Source organism: Crocodylus porosus, unplaced genomic scaffold, assembly GCF_001723895.1.
Source record: "Crocodylus porosus isolate Cpor-Errol unplaced genomic scaffold, CroPor_comp1, whole genome shotgun sequence".
Lineage (NCBI taxonomy): Eukaryota > Metazoa > Chordata > Crocodylia > Crocodylidae > Crocodylus > Crocodylus porosus.
The window spans coordinates 28,143,175-28,166,634 of record NW_017728948.1 but is presented as its reverse complement, the minus strand read 5'-3'; the positions used below and the strand labels follow the sequence as shown (position 1 = coordinate 28,166,634).

At 41.2% G+C, this 23,460-nt stretch overlaps 1 protein-coding gene across 6 annotated transcripts in view; it reads left to right on the top strand.

Moving 5' to 3' along the window:
• The window catches only part of PROM1 (prominin 1), an 87,588-nt gene that overhangs the window by 29,289 nt on the left and 34,839 nt on the right, over positions 1-23,460 (top strand). For 4 of the 6 annotated variants that reach the window (XM_019553073.1, XM_019553071.1, XM_019553069.1 and 1 more), the window contains exons 3-9: positions 2,276-2,302; positions 4,056-4,261; positions 14,018-14,138; positions 17,320-17,383; positions 20,133-20,222; positions 22,006-22,223; positions 22,634-22,708. In XM_019553073.1, the coding sequence (XP_019408618.1) occupies positions 2,276-2,302; positions 4,056-4,261; positions 14,018-14,138; positions 17,320-17,383; positions 20,133-20,222; positions 22,006-22,223; positions 22,634-22,708 (801 nt within the window). The remainder of the gene's footprint in view (positions 1-2,275; positions 2,303-4,055; positions 4,262-14,017; positions 14,139-17,319; positions 17,384-20,132; positions 20,223-22,005; positions 22,224-22,633; positions 22,709-23,460) is intronic. The other 2 variants (XM_019553074.1, XM_019553070.1) reach the window with 1 other exon arrangement.

The window sequence follows — 23,460 nt, the reverse complement described above, 5'->3', positions numbered from 1 at the left end:
TATCAGTTGAACACAATATTTTATTGATTTATATTTACAATTTTAAAGCAATTTGAAAGCCTACCAATGGATCACTATAACAAAATACATTCTAAATGCCTATACAATTTGGCATTTGATAGTGGAGTTTTTATCACAGAAAATCAGAGCTTCCCTTGCCCCCTTCACTCCAGCTGTGGCTGTAGCCCCCACTGCTTTGTGACACTGAGCAGCCCTGATATGCTGGTGCCCCTCACTCCTCATCCACAGCCCCACTGGTGCCCCTGCATCCCCCTACCCCCAGCCCTGCCAGAGGGGGCCCACAGCTGCCAGAGCTGTGGGGTCAGAGACCTAGGTCCTCAGCCCCATGCCCCTCTTTCCCCCCCACCCAGTACCTGAGCCCTGGGTGCTGCCTGTGGGAGGCAGCAGCTGCTGCAGTGGAGCAGAGTGCGGAGTTAAGCTCCCCTTCCCCACAAGCAGCATGGCTGGAGTGGAGTCCATGGGGGTGGGGAGGCATATACAGATTGCCTGCTGTGGGCTTGGGGCTCCCCACTCTGTTGCCCTCCCCTCCCCCTCCAGGGCCCAGTGGCTGGGACCTGGCAGAGCAAGGTGGGGAAGCTGAGAGCCCTACACCACCATGGTGAGGGTCCCCTTGTCTGGCCAGCAGCAACTTCCCAGCCTCGCTCTGTTCTGCCATGCTAGGGCCTGCTCTCTGGCCAGTGGAGGCCTGCGGAGAGGGGAGGGGCAGTAGGGCAGGGAGCCCCAAGCCCGCAGTGGGCAGCCTGTACTCACTCCACACAAATCTGGGGAGCCCATGCCCCTTCCTGGGAGTGTGCAGTGGCAGGGAGCCAACCCCCCCACCCTTGCCCCCAGACCAGCTGCTCACTGCTCTGTCCTGCTCCCCGTCTAAGTCCTTTGGCCGTGCATTCCAGCAGCAGCACCAGCGCCAGCCCCAGCCCTGCCTAGCTCCCTTCCTCCCTCACTATGAGGGCCTCAGCCCCCTCCCACCCCCAGACTTACCTGTGGGAGCTGTACTCCTGGCTGCCATGTGCATGTGTACGTGTGCACATGGACATGGCATCCCTTGCCTGATCGCCCTCCTCCTGTTCCCCCTAGCCACTTGCAGGCTGGAACTCTGCCAGGCTGCAAGGGGAAACCCATTGGTTTGCTGTGTTTCATTCCTTTAAAGGAAAAAATTTAGTTTTTTCTCCTTAAAATTAGAAAATCTGGGTTTTACTGCGTTTTTCTATGGCAAACAGAAAATCCAGATCCTTGGTTATTGGGTGCTCTCTCAGATGCTTTTGAGGAAAAGGGGAAAAACCCAACAAGTGTGAACTGGTGTCTCTGGATGTGGAAAAACAACAGTTTAAGAGGGTCTGTGTTAATCTGAACATAACATAAACTCTGAAAACAAGAAGGGGAGAGGATTGTATGAAATGGATATAGGGTGGATTTCAGTCATTTTTTTTCTAAAATGAAAACAGATAACCTTATTTGGATATATGTGATATATTTTACTAAATCAACTAAATAGTTGGAAAAATGTTCTTTGTGAGCTTTTGGGCATAGGGAGACTCTGCTGGTGTTTGTCTTCTCTCTAGGGTCTGAATAGAAGCTTAAGCCAATGTGCAGAATGCAGGTCTATAAAAATGCAAATGTGTGGCAGGGAAGATCGGAGAGGATGGAGAAGCATAAGTTAATTTAGAACCTGTTAAAATGCATTTACTTCTGCCCCTTCCTTTCTCTTCTCTTTCCACTCTTGTAGATTTAAAAAAATCTGGGGGTGGAAATTTTAAAATGAAGGGCAGATGAACTTTCTTTGAAATGTATCTGGGCATGAAAGCTGCTATTGGACAGTACCTTCTCCTGAAGTCAAAACAGTTATAGGGTTCAAAAAGAAATTTTGTAAAAAACAAACAAAAAAAAAGGATAACTGAACTGCTCTGACAGCTAGATTTCCTGGAGAAACTGATAAATCATATATTTTGGGGAGTATACGCTGGTGTTCAATACAAAACTAACTGCTCTGTAACTTTAAGACAGATTTTTGGAGAATAAAGAAGCTTTGATTTCCCAAGCCAATCAGAAATCCTCTATTCCTTAATACTTCTTCTTATAAATAATTAATTGGTTTAATTATTTACTACTTTGCATTTTTTTAGTTCAGTGGCACTTTTTTATTTTGGGTATGTTTAATTGTTTCAGTTATGGTTAATTATTCATTATTCACATGATTTGTTTTTGTGCATGCTGCCTGTGCATTATACACATTCTCCATCTGCTTTGACTTCCACAGCCAGAAAATGTTGTCCTGACCCTTCAGGTAATTTCTTCCATTGTATCTGGTAGATGTGCACTATGTTACTAACAATGACAATAGGCTGCACTCCTGTCCAAAACATACATCACTCTTTAGTGTCATTTTAAAACAGTTCTGATATTTTTTGTATTGAAACTGCTTTTATTCATTTATTTTCCAAGTTGTTCATTTCATCTTCAAATATGTACATTTGTTCCTCCTTAGTTACTTTGTAACTTTTTCTGCTTTCCTTTCCTACCTCCTCTGCCTCCCCCATAAATACGTTGGCGAAATAATCTGATTTGCAAAATCTAACCAAAATTTTCTTCCAGTGCATACAATTCTTATTCATCAAGCAGGAGCAGTAATTAGCAGCACTAGTCTCTGAGGCTTTATTCTAAAATTGTTAATTAGGTCAGAAATTACAACTGCATAATGATAATAGGTTGCTGTATTTGGAACAATTTATACTCAAAGTTGGGGAGAATGGGAGATTCAGTTAAATAGAAGTGGAGCGGAATAATGCATAGGTGGTTAGAAATTATGATTTGTAACTGCAGTTGGGAAGAAAATATGCAGCATCTAATCTGTCTTGTTGCTGCCAAGCTGCTAGTAATGATGTGATATAAAAGTGGCCAGAGAAGTATCTGTATACCAATTACATTGCCCTAAAAATTACCATAAAAATTTTGAAATTTATCTTAAGTCTTTCAGAGGAAGGTGTAGTCTTGGGACTTCTGCTCTCTCTCTAAAATTGAAAAAGCCTACCTGTCATGGTACCTTTGAAAATTTTCCCTTTATTGGTTGTTCTGTTTGGTTCTTCTCATAACTGCACGATTCTGTCTAGTTCAGTTCATGATAATACAGTTTCTGCACCCAAAAAACTTAAAATATACCCCTTACATTACTGTTCTTCGAAGTATTTTTATGTTCAGTAAAAAATGCAAAAGGACACTTGAAAAAATATTGCACCCTTAAAGTGATGATGAATCCCTTCACTTATGTGAAGATTTCCACTTGACTGTTTCTTTTTTAATTCCTGTGTGATGTGCTATTGTCTTAGGCTTGATGACATTTGCAGATTAGTTTTTTGGAAGCACGCATAAGAGACTGTAAATCAGATTGTGGGCCTGTGAATCATGTATGTCCATTTTAATCCATTATACACATGGTTGTAACTGTATTTTGTAAGCATAATCACCTTTTAGAGACGGCTGATTTGTTAAATAATTGTTAAATGAAGTTTACATTTTATATGTGCTGCTTAAATAGACATATTAGGGCTAACTGTCAACTTTTAGAATGTTTTGTTTGTTTGGGATGGCAAAGTTGGATATACAGTAATGCCACGGAGATGCTGGACATATCTACACTGCACTAGGGAACACTGCCATGAAAATACTGCCTGCCCACTTAGTTCACTTCCATGACTACCAAATGTTTTTAAAAAAAAAGGTGGGGGGGCAATTGTCACCATTTAGAACAGCTTTAGTGTCTCAGTAGCACTGTAATAAGGATGCCCAAGGCTGAGTGTAGTACTAGGTGTGGCTTGGTGTGCTCCAAAAGAACTGCATATTTTATGCTACCAAGTAGTGTGTACTTTCACAGCAGCCCTCCCAAATGTGGCCCAGTGTAGCGTAGGCAACCCCAGTGAGGACAAAAGGGTCCAGCAACCAGTAGATTATCTAGCTTTTAATTTAGTTTTTAAGTACTAGCTATATATGAATGAATGACTGTGTAATATCCTCTGTTACAGTTATTCTTGTCTGAATTGCAGGCAATCTACTATGAAATCGGTTTTATAATCTCTGCTGCTTTGGGATTGCTATTTGTTCTGTTACTGCCTCTTGTGGGACTGTGCTTCTGCATGTGTCGTTGCTGTGACAACTGTGGTGGGGAAATGCACCAAAGACAGAAGAAAAATGCTGACTGCAGGAGGGGCTGCTTTGCAACATTTCTTTTTGTTACTTCTCTTATAATCAGGCAAGTATGGCAAAGAGCACAGCGTTAATTCTGCATAAGACCAGTTTTGCATTACAATACAATAAAGAGTGTTAAGTGCAGTTTATTATTTTTCTCATGCTGACATGGTTTTATTAAACTATAAATTGTTTATACTATTTTGCTCACAAAAAGATATTTGAAAATCTTATGAAAGGTGGTGTTTCTGTAGTTAGTTAGCCATTCACAATGTGCCTAGTTTAGAGGAATTTGGGTATGAAACATCATTGAATTGGAGTTTGCATATGAAATTTTTCCCAAGGAGTTTGGTGTTTGTTTTTTTTGATCAAATTTATCATAACAACAGTCATGAGTTTTTTAAACTTTAAAAATACATGAGCAAAAAGTAGTTTGGCTTTTGGTTATATGCCATTTCATTGAAATGAGATGTTAGAATGCAGCATGACTGAAACAGAAAAAACTAGATTAGTGTTGTTAGAGAAATTATTTTGTAAGAACTCTCTACGTCTGTTTATTTCTTATCTTTTAAACAATACCTTTTCCAAGTACCAGAACACAAGCTCATCTAGCAATATGAACAGTTCAACTCCATACATATAAACTCCTGAAAGAGATACTAAAATTAGTGCCTGAAAGCTTATCTAATGCATCTCCCAACTACATAGTTAGTCCAAAAAAAGATAGCACTAAAACAACCTTGTTTTTCACATTTCCTGGACCATCTTGGCTACACCAAAACTCCAGCCCTACTGGCTGACAGTAGTGATGACAGTGGTATTGTTACATATGAACTCGGCACATACTAACATGATCAGGCAAAATGCAGCCTGTGGGCTGGCCCACCAACTGATTGGATCTACCCTACAGGCAGGAACCCACTAATTTATTGTACCTAGCCTAAGGCTACCCCCACATCACTCCATGTGGGGTCAAGCCCTGCCTGGGCAGCTCATGCCGTGTTTCTGCCCACACCTGCCGGCAGTGCTACCACAGCCCTTGTCCTGGTTAGTGTACATAGCTTCCCGATGGGGCTGCTCTTGGTGCAGCTGCAGCTGCTTGGGTACTTCTCGGCTCCTCTTCACTGCCTTTTCTTTTTCCTGTCCTGGATGCACTGCTGCAGGCAGCAGATAGTTCAGGGAAGGGCAGGAGCCATGGCTGGGCATTTGTTGCCTGGCACCCAAATCCCATGGCTTCCCTGCATTACTTGCTCCCCCCCCACCCACACACACATACTCCTCATACATACAATATACAAGAGTAAGACTTTATTTGAAGCTATTATGCAATCACATTTATACTACTCAAAAAACCATAAATCAGGACAAAAATATTTTTTTAAATAAAAGTATGTTATAGTAGATTTTTGAATTTTAGTTATGCTTTGTGTTTTATCTATATTTTGTTAAAATGATATCTTCTGAGAGACTTGGTGAGCTGTTGAGGGCCACACACACACAAACTCATTAAGTGGCCACCCAGCTGAACTAATAGCCAACCTCTGTGCTAATAGCATTTACAATGCTAGTGTCCTAGTGTTAAAACTGTAAGGCATGCACCAAAAGTTATGCGCGTGTAGCGGGAACAAAAAAATTTGCAGTGTGGGGGCAAAATTAGACCCCTGGATATCCAGGGGTTAAAAAAGAAAAAAACACTGAGGGGGTGGGGAAAGCCATGCCCTGAGGCAACCGGAGGCTTAGGCATCCACAAAGATGCTCTGGTAGCCAGCCAGAACATCTCTATGGCTGGCCCTCAACTTGGTGCTGAAGCATGCTGCCAGCTCCCCCCAGGCCCCCCCGATCGCTGCCCCACCCAGGCCCATCCCCCGCCTGCCTCCTGAGCCCCTGATTTCTACCCTGTCCCAGCATCCCAGCAATTAAAAACAAAAAAAAACCCAAAAAAACAAAAAAACAAAACCAAAAAACCACATAAAACAAAGCCAAAAACCAAAAGTAGCAGCTGCTGTCAGGGTCACCGGGGCCTCATGGCAGCTCCCCCTGCACAGCACAGGGCGCAGGTGACAGCTGTGCGATGGGGCAGTGGCAGTGTGGGTGCCAGTAGCTGTGGCCAGTCTCTGCTGCCTCCCACTGCCCCATACTATGCAGGGGGCTCTGCCACAAGCCCCAGTGACCTCGATGGCAGCTTCTACTGCCAGTGAGTACGGGACTTTTTTAAAGTGTTGGGAGGCTGACACTAGGTGGGGCAGCCATTGGGAGGGCTGGTGCTGGGCGGAGCAGCCATTGGGGTATCCCAGGGAGCAGGTGGCGGGGTGGGACAGCCACAGGGGGGGATGCAGCCAAGTGGGGCAGCAATCCAGGGGCATGTGGGCCCTGTGGAAGCAGGGGGTAGCAGCCCCTATGGGGGCCATGTGGCCCCTGTTGGGAGGCCTGTAGTCCCTGTATGGGGCAGTTTGTGAGCTGTGCAGGGGGCTGCTCCCTGTGGGGGCAGGGGACCCACCCCTCCTTAGCAGCCCCCCTGTACAATTTACCCACATGTACATGCACCTTCCATGGCCCCCCACATCTCTCCACAGCCACCCACATCCCCCTCCCCCCCAACCCTCCTCCTGCAAACCCCACATCCTTCCCAGCACACATCCTGCATGCCCAGCTGCCAGACAGGATGAAACCTGCTGGCAGGAGCTGTGGTTGCAGGGGCAGCTGTCCCCACATCTTGGTTAGTGAAGGGATTGTGGGAGCTCTAACTGCTCTGTGGTAAGAAAACCAAAGGCAAACAGCAAAACATATATAGGTATTTAGAATTCATTTTATAATGATGATAGAGACACTGGTAGGCTTCCAAATTGCTTTAACACTAGATGTCTCAATAAACCATTGCCCAACTGATCGCTGTCTCTCACTCTCTCTCTCTTTCTCTCTGTATATAGTAGTCTTCTGTTTTAATTGCGGAGGAACATGGATTTAGGGGTATTTAGCAAAGTGCTATGGAGTTTTTTTAATCAGGAATTTTTTTAGGTTTCGTATAGGGAACACCAGAATTCCTGCTAGGGAGGCAAGTGCCAGGAGCTAGGCAGAGGAGCCTTCTCAGAGCTGGCATCTTGGTCCCAGCTGGAGGTAGCTGACTTCCTGGTCAATTGGGACCAGGAGGACAAGGTTTGACAGTCCAAAGCAGGCCACCACACTGGGAACATCTTCCGGGTGATAGCTGCCCAAATGGCTGGGCAGGGGGCACACATGGCAGTAGTGCCGCACAGAGGCCAACTCTGCAGTCACAGCCAACTGGCAGCTGGCCCAGAGGGGCAGATGTCTCTACTAACTGTGCAGTCCCCTTCTGAGTCTGGCAGGTGTGCAGCTGGTCACAGCCAGGCAGACTCCCCCACTGCCAGACTGCTGCAGTGGGTAAAGGGTGCAGGGACCTCACAGGGCTGCTTCAGCAGTCCAGCTGGCACAAGGGGTAGTGTCCCCAGGTACCAGTTGGCTGGGTCTCAGAAGCTCCTGAGAGTGAGTAGCTCTGAGCTCCTTGACAGGGCAGCTTTTTGTATTGCTGGGGACCAAATAGAGAGGAAGTATCACTTCCTTAGCCCTGCTCGGGATCCATCGGCTAATGCACTCTAGCATGCTACTAGCTCTGACTACAGCGTCGCACTGATGGCTCATGTTCATCTTGTGATCAGCCATAACCCCGAGGTCCCTCTTAGCCATCATGATGGCCAGGATATCTCCTCCTAACCTCTATATATGTCGCTGGTTACTTTTCCCTAGATGAAGCACTCTTCATTTATCCTTATTGAGCTGCATCTGGTTTGGCTTCACCCACCTTTCCAGCTTGTCCAGGTCCACTTGGATCTGCATCCTCTCCCTAGGGTGATCGCTTTTCCCCATAACTTAGTATCATCTGTGAACTTGGTCAAAGTGCTTTCCACATCCTCATCTAGATTGTTGATAAGATTGATAAGATGTTGAACAGCACAGGGCCAAGAATTGAACCCTGCAGGATACCACTGGCAACCTCGTGCCAAGACTATACATACCTGTCCACTAACACTCTGGCTTCCATCCTTTATCCAGTTTCGAAACTATTTGACCATGGACTCTGCTAGCCCACAATTGCCCACTTTTTTTTTATAAGAGCATCATGGGAGACCATACTGAGGGCATTTTTAAAATCCAAGTATATGCTAGCAACTGTGTTTTCCACTACTAAGCTGTTTGTTACTTGATCATAAAAGGAGATGAGGTTGGTCAGACATGACCTGCCTACAGTGAAACCATGTGGGCTATCCTTCAGTATCATGTGCCAGTCTCTCTCAAATAGACTTCTTGATAAGTTTTTCCAAAATCTTACCTGGATCCAGTCATGAGTGGAGGACTAATTAGCACGTGGATACTTTGTGTGGGGTATCTGGAGTACTGACGTACACAGATCTGGAGTACACACATACTGAACAGTGGTGAGCTGTGTGGGGTCACCGTGGCTTGAAAAGCTGTTAACTCTGGTGGGGCCCAGCCTAATAAACTGTATGGTAAATCATGAGCCTTTTGGCTTTGGACTAATATCATGCCTGTCGGTGGCGGTGGAGGGAGGGGAGAGGAGGGAAGCACGTGGTGCTGATGGGGGCAGTGCTACTGCTGATACTTCTACACATTGTCCTAGTCTTCACCTCAGAACAAGTTGTTCACAGAATCCAAAAAGCCATGTGTGTTTTCTTTGGAACTCCACATGGGAGAAAGTGGTGAGGACAAAACTGAACAAAGCGAAACGGTTCAGAGGCAGAGGAATGCCAGATGTCTTTCTCTTCCTTTGGGTCAAGTGCATGAGCCAGGTTTGCAAACTGGCAACGGGTGGAATCCAAAACAGCCAGCTTTGTCGAGCATTTTGCAGGGCAGCCGCTGCAAGAGTGGCATGCATACATGATGACCACTGGGACCCCATGGACCATGGTGTCCCCATGGTTCTACAAGGTCCTGAAAAGCTTCCAGGAGAAATACAAACTGTACGATGCTACCCCTAGTGACCCTGGTAAACCACCGCAAGATAATATGGGAGGTGGTAAGGGCAAGAGACACCATATTGCCTATGGATTTTCTACCTGCTGACAGCTGTGTGGGAGTGAATCTTCCACAAGGACCTGCAGAAAGAGCACAGAGACCTAAATTGGCAGGTAACCCACTGTGCACTCTCTGAATGGGCATGGAAAAACACTGCAGGGCAGAGCATTCCATCGAACTGCCTGAGACATACCTGCCGCTAGCAAGTCTATATTCTATTTCTATTTTATATAAAAAAAAAAAATTTTGGAGAAAAAAGGCATAGTTTGTACTATATGTAAGTAGTACCAAAATGCTGCTTAAAATGTGCTTATAGAGTAACTGCTAAAACCTGCAGCAGTTTCAAAAAAGATGACATGTATCAATTCTGGATGAATTGATACATACATAGTCTGTGGGTACTATATGCAAATTACTGCAACAGTTTTTAATTTGAAGGTCAGTGTTTTCAAATTGCTCCTCACTTCCATGGGCTCAGGGAAATCAGGTTCTGACAGTAAAGTGGGGCGGGGAGAGGGGCTTCTGGCGAAAGAGGTTGTGGCAAGGCAGAGGACAAGGGGGGCTACTTGAGCCCTCAGATTTTCCTTGCTGCAGTAGTGGGAGGGAGACAAATTCAAGGCGAACTTCCAATAATTAAATTCAAAACCTGGAAATTTTTAAAACATTTACACATTTTCCATATAAAATTTAATTACTGGGGGGTTGTTGTATAATCAGAGTCATGTTCTGTTTGAGCAAATATGGTAATAATCAGAATTCCAAAAAGTAATTTGAACTCCTAGCATGAGTTCAGTTGGAAGAATCCAAAGTTAATTATGGAGTGTTTTTCCACGCAAGAGCAGAGTCATTAACTGTGAATCGGATAAATTTTTATATTACAATAAGAAATTAAAAAAACAAAAAAAACTAGATCTTCCCAACTAGTCATCTGTCTGCCTTCCTGTAACTGGTAATACAGACCTAGAAACAGGTAAATTTTTTCATAAAGATCCTTAAACTCTGACCCAATATTTTGCTATGTTTTTAGTAGGGAAGAGGTTCTTTTGTTTTTGTTTTTTGTTTTGTTTTTCTTTTCTTTTCCTTTTTCCTTAGCACTTTAAATCTGTTTTAACATTTATTTTCTGTGATTTGAAAGTTTTACCCTCACAACCATAGGAGAAAGCTTACTTTCTTCCCATTTGTATTAGTAATGTTTACACCAGTTCATGAAATCTCACAAGAAATTGAAAACGTCAGACTTTCAGGGAGACTATTTAAACAGATCTACACAACTCTAATATATTATGGGAAAGTCAAGCCTTCTGTCATCTCTTCTCTGTTTCCTTTTCTCCTCCCCTCCTCTCATATAATGCATTTGTCAAGGTTCCGCTAGGTGATGGAAAGGATTTTCTCCTTTCGCATTGTGTGTCAGTTTAGTAACCTTCACAAATGTAATCCCAATTGTTTGAATGCACAGTCAGTTTAGAGAATCACGTTTCCCCTCACTGCCCCCTCCGTTCAGAAAGCTGAAGCGAAAAATGATCACACTCAAATTCACAAAGTACTTTTTTGTTGGATTGAAATTGTTGACCTTTTTGCTTTGTGAGCATAACATTCAAAGGAAATAAAAACAACCCCTTTCAAAGAACAAAGATGTCTTTATAAATTCAGTGGTGTGAGTTGCACACTATTTTTTTTATTTCTCGATTGATTGACAGTTCTGTTTTTTCAGCATGTCAAAAGAAAGCAGGATAATCAGTTTCCTTTGACTCTTTAGCTGGGAAAATATTTTTGAAATAATTGCTGTCTCAGTAGCATTGGAGGAAACAATGCACATGGTTCCCCAAAATGCAGTAGCCAGTTTATTTTTAAAAAATGGTTCAAATGATATCTTTTGTTGAATGTTGACTGACATGACTAATCAGGTGTTTTGAAGAGTGTTAGTTTTTATTTCAATCAGAAATTCTGCCATTTTGCCATTCTTGCCTTCAGTGACACCCTTTGGAATGGCAGGGATCAGCTGATTTTTTTTTTTAAGGGAGAAATTGTTAAACTTTTAAGAAGTTGTCTCTTTGTACTGACTTCTCCAATTTTCATATTGTCCAAAATGCTCCTTTTGGGAGTCAGGAGGGAAGGATTTGTGAGTCAATTCCAATCGAACAGCTCCAGTAGTATTTAGAATATGTAATAAGGTTTCTTACTTTGCCATATCCCCACATTTGATCTCTCTCTCCACCCATACTGCTAAAATAATGTAATTGCTTTACTACTGCAGCTTCCTAACCCCCTCAAAGCCTGCAGTCTCTTCTCCCTCAAATCTCTGGGGAAAAACTGCCATTTGAACTATCTTTCATGTTGATCACTCATGATCCATCTCTACAAAACCTCTCTAAGCTTTAGTGGAGGGTGACAGAAGTTTTCTGCTTGCATAGCCACACTTCCCAAAATGGCATAAACTGAACCAGGAGAAGCCTTCTGTCAGCATAGCTGCAGGCATTCCAGCAGTTTTGCCCATGTTATCACAATAATAGTGATATTTTTACATCTCTAGGTGAAACAGCTAGGGCCAATTAAAACGGCCTCAGGCTATCGCCCTCCCACATTTTTCCACACCCTTCCTCCATTGGCTTTTCTGCTTCCATAGCATCAAACGCTATTTGTTTTTGTCCTGACTTAGAAAAGCCTCCTCCTTCCCTACCTCTCAATGGCAAAGTTGACTGGCTGCTTCTCTGTGCCAGCAATGCTACTTTTTGCTCATCTGATTCTTTGCTCATAATTTACTATGTGCTTCTACATAATTTGGCAGAATGGGGATTCCGGCCTGCTGGCTTCCCAGCATTTCTTCAGAATGGGCTTAATAACTACACAAAATGTCAGGTCTCCTTGACCCCAGTCAGTTTAGCTTGTATCAGTTGTTAGTGATTGATTTCCTGGCACTGGTGATCCATAGCCTGCTTTCTTAGATATATCATTGGCTTCCATATTGCATGCATGTGCCTTAACCTTAACCTGGTTTACTGCAATGCAAACCTCAGACTACCTAGAAACAACAGGCTTGTGGCTTTCTGGGCAATGTTTCCCATGGGAAGAATGCTAATACTCATGCTCAATGATATGCGCTGCCTACCAGTTTATAGCTGTATTCATTTCTGAAAGATGTTAACCTGTAAAATTGACTTTCATGCTTGGAGATGGTTTCTCTTGTACTATTATTAGAGTCCCACCCAAGCTGCATTGTGTAGATTTTCCCCACAACTAAGGCCAGTGGTGACGCGTAGCGGGTGCACATGCACCCCCTGAGAGCATCAGTGCTCCCCCTGACCAGCCATGCTGTCTGCTTCAGCGATAGGTGGGGGAGCTGGGAGCGCCAGTTCCCCCCCCAGCAAGAACTGGCCAATCGCAGCAGCCACTCGCAGAAATGGCTGCGGCCACTCCCGGAAGCAACTGCAGTATTTGGCCGTCATGGGATCGGCAGCAGGGGGACATCCCTCCCCCCAGGCAGTGAGATCAGCCGCCCCCCACGGGCGGGCACAGTCACCGATGACTAAGACTCGGTGTCTATAAGAGCAGGGCTCTACATTTTATTTTTAAAAGGAACAAAATAGAACTAAACAAAATCCCTATGGTTATGGTAAGTGTGTCAATTTAGCAACTGGGAAACTTAGTTCTACCTTGAAATAAAATTGAAAAAACTGTATTCTGAGATTAACTTTCAGAAGTGTGTCATGGGCTTTTGGTTATCTTATTATTCTGCAGCAAGTTCATATATATTTATCATTGCTTGTTTATATGTTGCAGTCAGAAAGGCCAAACTGGAGAAATAATCACTAAAAGAACAGTGACTGAAACACCTCTGCCTTCTGCCATTCCTATTACTTTTTATTTTCTGACTATGCTACAACTCCATAAACATTATGTACATGTTTAACCCCATGAGGAATGACACTGAAGCTAATGGGACTGCTTGTCTGCTTCATAGTTTGAAGCTATTCATTTTTTTTTTTTAGGTTTAAGAGTATGTACAAGTAGCAAGATTGGGCCTATACTGAGAAATATAGTGGAAGTAATTATAATTTAAAGCATATTTTGGGTGTCATTCTTTTTAATAAGTATTTAATCAAGTAGTTTCTTGTAAGTGTGTCAAGGTTGTTAGCTGTTTTTGGAAGAATATTAGCCTTTATATCGTATGTAGTTTTTAAAAGCATCCAAAGTTGTAGTCTTTATACATTGTGTCAGAAGTCTACAAATTACAAATGCAGTGCTGTAAATGTGATTTACCATTGTAAATTTAGTCTTTCTGAAGACTTTTGGGTTAACATGATTCCATTCTTTATTAAATGCGTACAAAATTTAGTAGTACAGTATTGAACCTTATAGCTAATTTCTCTATGCCACCTAGTGGTTAAAGTTAGAATTTAGATTAAAAATGAGACATTGCTTAAAAGTGATTCTGGGCCCGTCTACACAAGACATTGACTGCACAATAGCCGAATAATACTGCTCAGTAGCACATCACAGTACGAAGAGTGCTAATATATTACTACACAGTATTATTAGGCTACTGCACAGTAGTGTTAACTAAAGGACATTTGCCAGTGCTGCTAAGCAGTAACTCTGGATATTGTGCATTTACTTAGTACTCGCTAATACAAGTACTACATAAACGCACAGTAATGACTGCACAGTAGCATCTCATGTAGACACGCCCTCTGTTGTTGTTTTTGTTTTTTTAATTAGCAGAATGGTTATTATATATGGTAATAAATAATATATCTTGTTTTTCTTTTTATAGTATTGGTGTTCTTTGTGCATATGCTGCGAACCAACACTTAACAGATCAAGTCCGGGGAGCAAAGCAGCTGGTGTACAGTAATTTTAGAGACCTGAGAATTTTCCTTAATGACACTCCAGGGGTAAAGAGATATTTATTTTAGATACAGACTGTCTATGTAAAATTGTATAATAAAAAACAACTTTTTCATTGTAGTTAGTGATGCATACTGGAACATATTAATTTAATTTATACCTTCTTTGGGACTGAGTTGCCTGAATTATAATGCAGAATGTAACACAAGATAAATAAATGCGCATACATAAATAAGTATCCACCAGTTATTTTGGTGGAAGGACTTTTGACCAAATGATGTTCTCAGAAACTTGCTCACGTTATTGTTTGAACATATTCAACCTGACACTGGAATGAATGCCTTTTTCTGTTCATGGTACTGTGCATTGCTTAAAATGGTCATTAACCTGTGCCTGGGTAAAACTTTTAATACCTGTATCCCATAGAAAAAACTTTTTTTTTTCCCCTTGTTCTGGTAACTAGAACAATTTGAAGTTTGCTTGTTCACAGTGAAACATACTGAATAGAAAGTATACTGTTCTTGATAGCTTGCAACTTCCTCTAAATTCTCTAGATATTTTTCTATATTACTGTCTTCAAGGAATGGTGAATTCCATGAAATTTTATACAGTAACCTTCCCATTTGTTATTTGTTTTTTTTTTTCTACTTGCAAAAAAATAACATAGTCAAATAACAGTGGCTTTGGCAACCTGTAAGTAATAGCATATCAGTTTCCCTTTTCTATGTGATTGTTAAGGTGTTGATACGTGTAGTTCAGGAAATACTCTTAGGCCTAGCTGAAGTGATCCTCCTGTCCTGGTCATAATATTCCCAGTCTCAGATTAGTGTACTGTTTTTCTGCTGACTGAGGTCTCGGTGGTAATAACATGAGACTTCTAGGGGATCAAGACATCTACAACATTGCAGCCTTGGCTAGACCATATATATATTTTAAGGGAAATTTCTATTCAACTCTTCCCTAATTCTCTCCACATCTGGATATATTACACATTCTCTTTTGTTTGTAGTACAGGCATGCAGAATATTGTGGCAGAGTCCTTTGGGATTGCTGTGGCAAAAAAAAGTGATGGCCTTGTAATATATCACGTAAAGAATGGTTTTCGTGGATGTGTGATCTGTATAGAGCTTATCCAAGGCACCAAAGTGAACATAATATTGCTCTGTGTGATCTAGTTTTACCCAGAATGCAGGTGTTTTTCCTGCGTGGAACCTTGCATCTTTTTAAGCAGAGCAGCAGCGTCATCACTATAGGAAATACCAGTATATACCCGTCTCCTGTTCTCTTAATCTACTTTGATAGATATAAAATAGTTAAAGGTAATAACCACGATTAAAAATACTGTTTAATAGAATGCAAAATACTATTAGAAATTGAATGTTTATGGAATTACAGAAACTTCTCAAATTCTCAGTTTTTGGAGTATGCTTTCAAATTTTTACCTAGGATTGTTAGGTGTTCTTTTCTCCCAGAATAGACTCTATGTATGCATTTAGCTTATTTATATTAATATATTACTTTGGTCTATAAGGCACCTCCACATCACATGCTCATCAGCCACTGACAGAAGCTAGACATTCTTTAGATTAACTGGAAAATACTGTTGTTTGTCTACAATGACCTAGAATCCAGCTGATTTGGTTGTTAGAGCTCTGATGTTTTAGCTGATGTCTGACTTCAAAAAACAATATTGGCTTTTTCTTTAAAATTGTGTAGTTGGGTTACTCACTGGAGGGCCTTTAGTCCAAAACCTTAGTTGGAATGCTCACTGGAGGGCCTTTAGTCCAAAGTGTTGGCACTTGATTTATGATCTAGATATCTTGTTCTGGGTAGACCCAAACCCTCAGACTGACCGTGACCTTTGCATTCAATAATAGGCAAATTTTATTGATACACAGTGATCGTGTATAAGAATAATACAAACAATTCTCTGTCTACCAGTCCTAGAGCTGTTAGAGGGGAGGTATGTTGGACCAGTATGCAAGCTTCACCCTGAGGTTCATTGTTGACTGTCAGATGTCAGCAGCTTGGAGGTTGGAAGCTGAGGCCTACCTGCCTACCCCCAGTGGGTGGGTGAGATGTGCTGGTGGTGTGCACTTTGTCCATCGTGGCCTCAAGTTCCCCTCTTGGGGACCCTTTGCTGCTCTGAAATCCCTCCTTTTGTATTTTCTCCTCCCTGATGACTCTTCATCTCTGGGCATGGTTGATTGGTCTTCCTGTGGTCATCATACTAGCCATATTCTGGCCTATATATCTTTGTTTCGCAAACCCATCACATGCACCCATCTTAATTTGGTTATTTAGCAGTCCTCCTAGTTTGGTTTCTTCCCCAAAGCTGGAAATCCCAACAGCTCTGCAGTTTGGCACTGTGATGTAATGCCACCTTATCTCATGTTATGGCACAGTGTGTCATATCTTCATGTCTTCAGTTTCCCAGCCTGTGTGTCTGCTGGCTTCAGACATAGTAGGCCTTGAATGAAACTTTTTCTCAAACAGGCTTTTAGAAATCAAATAACCTTGACATCCCCCTAGCTATTCTAATGCAGTAGCTACTTCACCTACAAGCCGATTCCCAAAAGTAAGCCTCTAAATACCATTTTCTAGCCTTCACAAAGCATCTGATATTTACTGAGATGCTCTCTGTCGAAACTGCTCTCTGCAATGGTGCAGAGCTCAACTTTTTACTGAATAAACCTGTTTGGTCATAAGGGGCACAGTCTATGCTAGAATCAGGACAGCTGCTCCTTTCTAGCTGTAAGCTGTAGAGGAACCTCAAGGATGCCTAGTTGAGTAAGGGTCCAACTGACAGAAGCAAGAAATAGTGAAGCAATTTTCAGACTTTCTGTATATCTCACAGTTAAGGAGGGCCTTCATATATTAGATGACCAGAGGAGTAGAACCAGCATGAGATGGGTATACAGACCTTCATTGCCATAGAATCAGTGGTTGCTGCTGTTTCCCATGAAGCAATGGTTGCTACTATCAAATATCACTGGGTTTAAATTTGTTCCCTAGGAGATGTTTCAGTTAAGTACATTTTCTAATTTAAGCTTATCTTAAGTAAATGCAATAATGCTGAGCAAGAATCTAAATTATATGATTTATTTGGAAAGCACTGAAGAGAAAATTTCAGTGTTGGGTAGTTTTGCAGTTAAATATTTGTATTGTTGGAGTGTAGTGATTTCTGTGTCTTTATTAATAATCTTTTTGGCTTTTTTTAATTCTTAGCAAATTGACTACTTGGTGAGCCAATACAACACTACCAAGGAGAAAGTACTCTCTGACCTTAACAGTAAGCAATTCTATTCAAACTTTTATTAGCTGAATAGAAAGTTTGTTCAGGAGCTCATAAATAGCTTATAATGCAGAATAATAAATTGGTTTAAACTATAGTCACAGTCAAATTTATTACACACCATACTAGAGACAAAAATAAGATTTTCTTTAAGTAAAATATCACTGGTTTAGAAGAGGGGATGGCAACCTTTTGCCACTCTGGGCCAGAATAACCCATCATGGATCAGCTGTGGGTAGGAGCTAGGAACTGGCCACCACTATCACTTGTCTCTGTGGCAGCATGGGAAGAGTGCCCACAACCAAAGCCCCACATCTGAAGGCCAGATCCAGTGATTCCATGGTCCAGATTCAGCCTGCCTGTTTTAGACCCCTGATTTATAACAACGTGTATTCTTTTTATTTTTTAAGAAAAGTAAACTGCATGAATACATTGTATTTATTTTAAGAAAAAGGCAAGTAATGTTTGCCTTTTAAAACTGAGTAGTAATGAACTGAGTAGTAATGAATTGTTTCCTGTCTTAGGAAACAATTTCTTTCAATTTTTAAAGTACAGAACTGAGTGTAAAACCACATGGTCCCAGATCTGTGCCACAGGGTTGCTATTTGAGCTTACTGAAGTACTGTATTTTAAAGAAGCCTTACTGAGGACTCGGGAACAAACCATCCCAATGTGCAGGAAGACTAGTAACTCTTCAGTGAGCTAAAACACAAAAACGAAGCCTACGAGAAATGGAAATTTGGACAATGACTAGGGAGAAGAATAAGGAGCAGTGGTCTCAAGTAGCAACAAGGAAGTTTTAGGTTAAATATTAGGAAAACTTTCTCACTCTGAGGGCAATAAAGCCCTGGTACAGGCTACCCTGAGAGATTGTAGAATCTCCACCCTTGGAGGCTTTTAAAACCCAGCTGGATAAAGCCTTGGTTAGGATGATATAGTTGGGGACAGTCCTGCTTTGAGCAGTGGATTGAACTAGATGACCATCTGAGTTCCCTTCCATCCATAATTTTCTATGATTCTATGCAGTCAGTTAAGTTCTCCATCCTTGATTTCTTCCCACTGTAACATTGCCCACCATACATGGATATTGAGATATAAGCTTATGTCCTAATATTTGTAAAACTCCTTTATGCGTTTCTTCCTCTGACTAGAGAGAATTGTTGAGGGAGGTCGTTACGCAACTAGCACTTCCAAAACACTTGAAAAGCAATTACTGCTTTTTCCCTCAGGTTACAGTTATAGCTTTAGTGATATTTCTGAAGCTTTTAATTAAGAAGCTAAACAAAACTTAGAAACTTTGGCAAGGGTTCTTATTGCACCTAATCTAGGCTGGAATGAAGGGTGTATTGCTATATGATAGGTCACAAATGCTAACAAGTTTAATGGCATGTCTATATACTGTAAAGTAGAAATACCCAAGCCAATTTGAAGTGAACAGGCTGGGGTATAGACCAGTCTAATTGTGGCATCTTGGAGCTCAAAGATTTATCATGTGCTAAATTAGGCATTAATTTGGCCAATTAAGCATGTGTTAAAAGCAGCATGCCTTCTCTGAAATAGAAGTTTAATATATGTTAGTGCATATGCCAAACAAACGATAATATTGCTTTGTTTAAATCAGTTTAGACAGGCATCAAATGCTCTTGTCTCAGGGGGAGAGGATCATAGGCAAGCCTGTTGGGAGATTGCCCTCTGCATTTCAAAACTAGTTTGTGGCTTCCAGGTTCTCTGAATTGCCAAAAAAAGAATATTTATCTACCTTCTCTGTCATCTTAAGACCTTGGTCATTATTTCTGAAGCTGTCAATAGGTTGGCTATGTTAGAAACCACATCTTCATCCATCTGCAAACTGAGAATTTTGCTTTTCTGGGGAAATGTTGCAAAACCAGAATGAAGTACGTGACAAAAGGAAACCAGTGTTTGAGTTGTGAAATCATCCAAATTTTCTGAAAGCTGAATCCAGGGTCTGACTGTCTTTAGGAAATACTGAAAAACTTTCCCCTTCAGTAAAATCATAGCCAACATTGACAATGTTAACAGTACTGGACACTTTCCTGCCGTAATTGCCCTCCCTATGACTTCCTCAAAACAAAAAGCCCTGCCCAAAGAACTTTCTGTAACCTGAACACAGTGAAGAGCCAGAGACTTGCAAAGACTATTGCTTGTTTTGCTATCACCAATCTTTCAGCTATTCAGGAAAGTAAAAGTTATAAGTGATCTTCAGTTTTGGAGAATCCATTTCCTGGTTTCTCAAACTAATAAAAGTAGGTGACAGTGGAAGGATTTATTTCACAAAATTCATCTACAAATGCTGGCCTTTTTTATGTGGCCCTGTGAGACAAAATTCATGTGCCACGAACATTTAAGTGTTCATTTCTGCTTTAGGTAAACAAGGTTCTTTAGATAAATCTGATATCTTTTATTAGACCAATTCAAATGGTTGGAAAAAATTGTTCTTAGCAAGCTTTTAGGCACAAACACCCTTTGCCCAGCTGAGGCTGTGCCTGAAAGCTTGCTGAGAAGAGTTTTTCCAACTATTTGAGTTGATCTAATAAAAGACAGTGGATTTTATACAACACGGCTACAACCTACACCCCTGAAACATTTCTGCTTTACTGATGAATGTGTTGCTTCAGTCCACTCACTTTTTGAAATCAAGAATTAATAAATAGTGAAAATTTGTAGAGATGGGTGATTGTATTAAACTGGCATGCAGTGTTTTTCTTTATTTTTCTTTATTTTTCAGATGTTGGACCATTGCTTGGCTTTAGAGTCCAGGAGCAACTGGGGAAAGAAGTCCGCCCTGCACTAGATGCAGCTCTAGCAATGGCAGGAGGTAAATGTACATACTTGCTTTTTATTTATTTATTTATATTTTCTTACAAAGAGAGACATCTTCCCCCTGTTTCACAACACAAGAGTGTTCATTTGTATGCACTGATAATTATCAAGTGAAATGAGACCTTTATGCATGGATTTTAATAGGGATAAAGGCATAACTCCTTTACTACTGCTACTACAACAAAATGTTATTCCACAGACAGAAGCTCATTTGTCATTCTACAAGCTTCTCCCTTTAGTGTATGTATCTCTCTGTCTTGCTGTTTCCATCGTGCTTTTTGCAAATTTTGTCAGGATAAGGGATGATGGATCTTTTGGTAATTACAAGTGTTTGAATACTGTGTTTTGGCTGTTTAAGTTTCCCATCCTCACCACTTTCTGCAGCACCAATGATTTGAGGTTGTAGCAATAATAAGTTTGCAGAGGCATGATACAGTAGAACTCTTAGTAAATCTGTGGTTGCATTGTACCCACAGGTTGGTGATTCATTTTGCCCATGTTCAATTAGCCTTTGGAGTGAATTTTCTATCTTGTAGTATAGCATGTATATTTCCAGACAAATGGTTCTTTTATATAAAATGAATGACAGCAAAAATTTTAATTTTTTTTGGTGAACTATGATTTAAGTAATATATCTGATTCTCAGGTAAGATAGACTCTGCTATTTATCATCTGAGGGCAGCTTGTTGTGTTTTAGTGTATACATGGGTTAGCGCCATCAAGTTAATATTACTGTGAAGGTGCCAGCAACTACAATATCTTGACTGTGTGTGAACTTGGTAACGCACAGCATTCCCTCTAAGCTGTGTGGCATGCACGGCCACGCAGGTGCTTCTAGCATGAGCGTGCCTGCATGGCCACGCATGCCACACAGCTTAGAGGGAATGCACTTGGTTCTTTGGCTTGGCCATCATAATGATGATTTCTGTAGTCCTTGTTTTATGCAAAGAAAATAGCTTCTTTAAAGCATCTTGATAATGGGCAAGCCAAACAAGCTATTTCAGGAATCTGAAGTGGCTATTCAGAAAAGTAAAAATTATTAATGATCTTCAGATACTTTTATTTCTTTTACTCTGCCCGTGCACGTGAAATTGTTTGCATACATCACTAGAACTCTTTCTCATCACCCATCATCATTCACCTTTCTTGCTTTATTTCTCTATTGGCTTGAAGTGAAAGTGGAAAGGGCTATCAAAGGTAAAAGACTTGACAAAACTCGTGTGTAATGTGAAGTGTGGTTCATTATTTGTATACTTTCTTGTGCATTTCTAGTTGTATGTGTTTTGTCTTTTACTCTCCTGATCAATGCTTCTTTGTTTTACATGACTGGGGTGAAATCTAAAGGCAGAAATACCTTGAAACTCGCATTAGGGTCTGGCTGTTTCACTTGAAATGTGCAACTTGGTAACTTGTGGTCAAATTAATGGGAGATACAGATAACAGTGTTTTGAAAAATGATAGAGCCTGGATTTAACTGCTAATGAACTAACACACTTGTGCTGGTACATGAAAATGAAACAGATGTCTCATATTTCTACATGGAATCATAATTGAGGGACGGGAACCAAGGAAGGAGTATAAAAAGGAGTAAATTTGGGAAGTGGGTGAAATTTTAGTAATAGTAACTGTACTGTGTTTGGTTTATTGTGGCAAAATATGTAATTTATCTTCCATGCTAGAATTGTTTTTTCAATTAAGTGTGTACACCTGGTTGAATAATTAGATTGGCTTTTAAGCAAAAACTGTTTTGTTTTTTTTTCAACTTGATGTCATCGTAGCAATCAGAGAAACAAAGGAGGCATTGGAAAATGTGAGCGTGTCTGTGGAGGTTTTGCAGGAAGGCACTGAAAGACTCCATGCTAACCTGACAGATGTAAAAGCACACCTGAGCAATACACTTAATGATTCTGCCTGTTCTGCACCTCAAGTTGCTTCAACTTGCAACATGATCAGAAATTCATTACATCAGCTGAGTATCAATGCCAACTATAGTGGGGTAAGTGAATATTTTTTCAGTCTTTCACAGGGCAGTTGCATTGGATTAGCTCAGCAGTCCTGTGTGATTTAATGGCTCAGTCTGTGGAGTCACTTGTATAATAAAATAATCTATTCTGCTTCTATGTTTCTATGCAATTTCAATTACTATTTTCATTCTGAATGCAGAAGAAAGTAAGGTCCACGTCAAACAGCTAGGTTAAAGTGCTGCTTTGGGCAGCATTATAATCTTCCAAAAACTTGCTGAGGATAAGCTTTGCTTTCAACCAACAAGGATTTTAAGGAGTGAACTAACAATATTGTGCTATACATATTCTTTTCAGTTTGTTTTTACATCCCCTTTGAAATATTTAGTAAGGCACTATATATTTGATGTGCTGATTTCATTCAAAAGCGCTTTATATTTTCTAGTTGCCAGGTGTGAACTTGCAGCTTGCCAAAGTCAATGATGTCCTTAAAATAGACCTCTCTAGTTTGGTTCAAAAGGTATGTTTCTTGAAAGGATCATATATTTTTTTTTTAACTAGGAATAAAAGGGAGGGGGAGGAGGGTGCTGCTTCCATATAATATTTGTGCTTTGTTTACTTGGGTGGAAGTTTTCTTCCCCTCATCTCTGGTCTCATAATAGGTTTCTCTTCTGATTATCCCACTATTGTTCACATCTCCTTAAGATTAAATATTTAATAATTAAACAATGCTTTACATCTGCAGAGAGTGTGACTCCAAAATTAGCGTGGTGGTCTAAGAGCAAGAGACACAAACCTTAATTTGCCAGCATTCTGTATGTTTTCAGATTATATAAAAATGCAGTTTTTTTTCTTCTGAATTATATTCCTTCTTTACATTTTGAAATATTTAATTAAATAAATCCCATGGTGCATATCTGGCATGAAATCTGCTGCATTGGTAATAGTTAAGTGCCATGTAAGAGGGGTGTTCAACATCCAGCCCACAAGCTGGATGGAGCCTGTAGAATTATCACATCTGGCTCAGGGAGCTCCCCACAGGTCAGGCAATTTGGCAGTGGGGGAGCAGTAGCCATTAATATGGCCACCCACCCCTAGCAATTCCTATGCAGCTGGTTGGGGCCAGGAGGGTGTGGCTGAAAACCCTTCCCCTGAACAGCTGGGCCCCACCCTCCCTCTTCTGGACCAGGGCCAGGCCATGCCCCCTTCCCTCCGAACAAGGCGGATTAAGGCCCTTCCCTTCTACTGGTCCAGGTTGGGGCCCAACAGTGC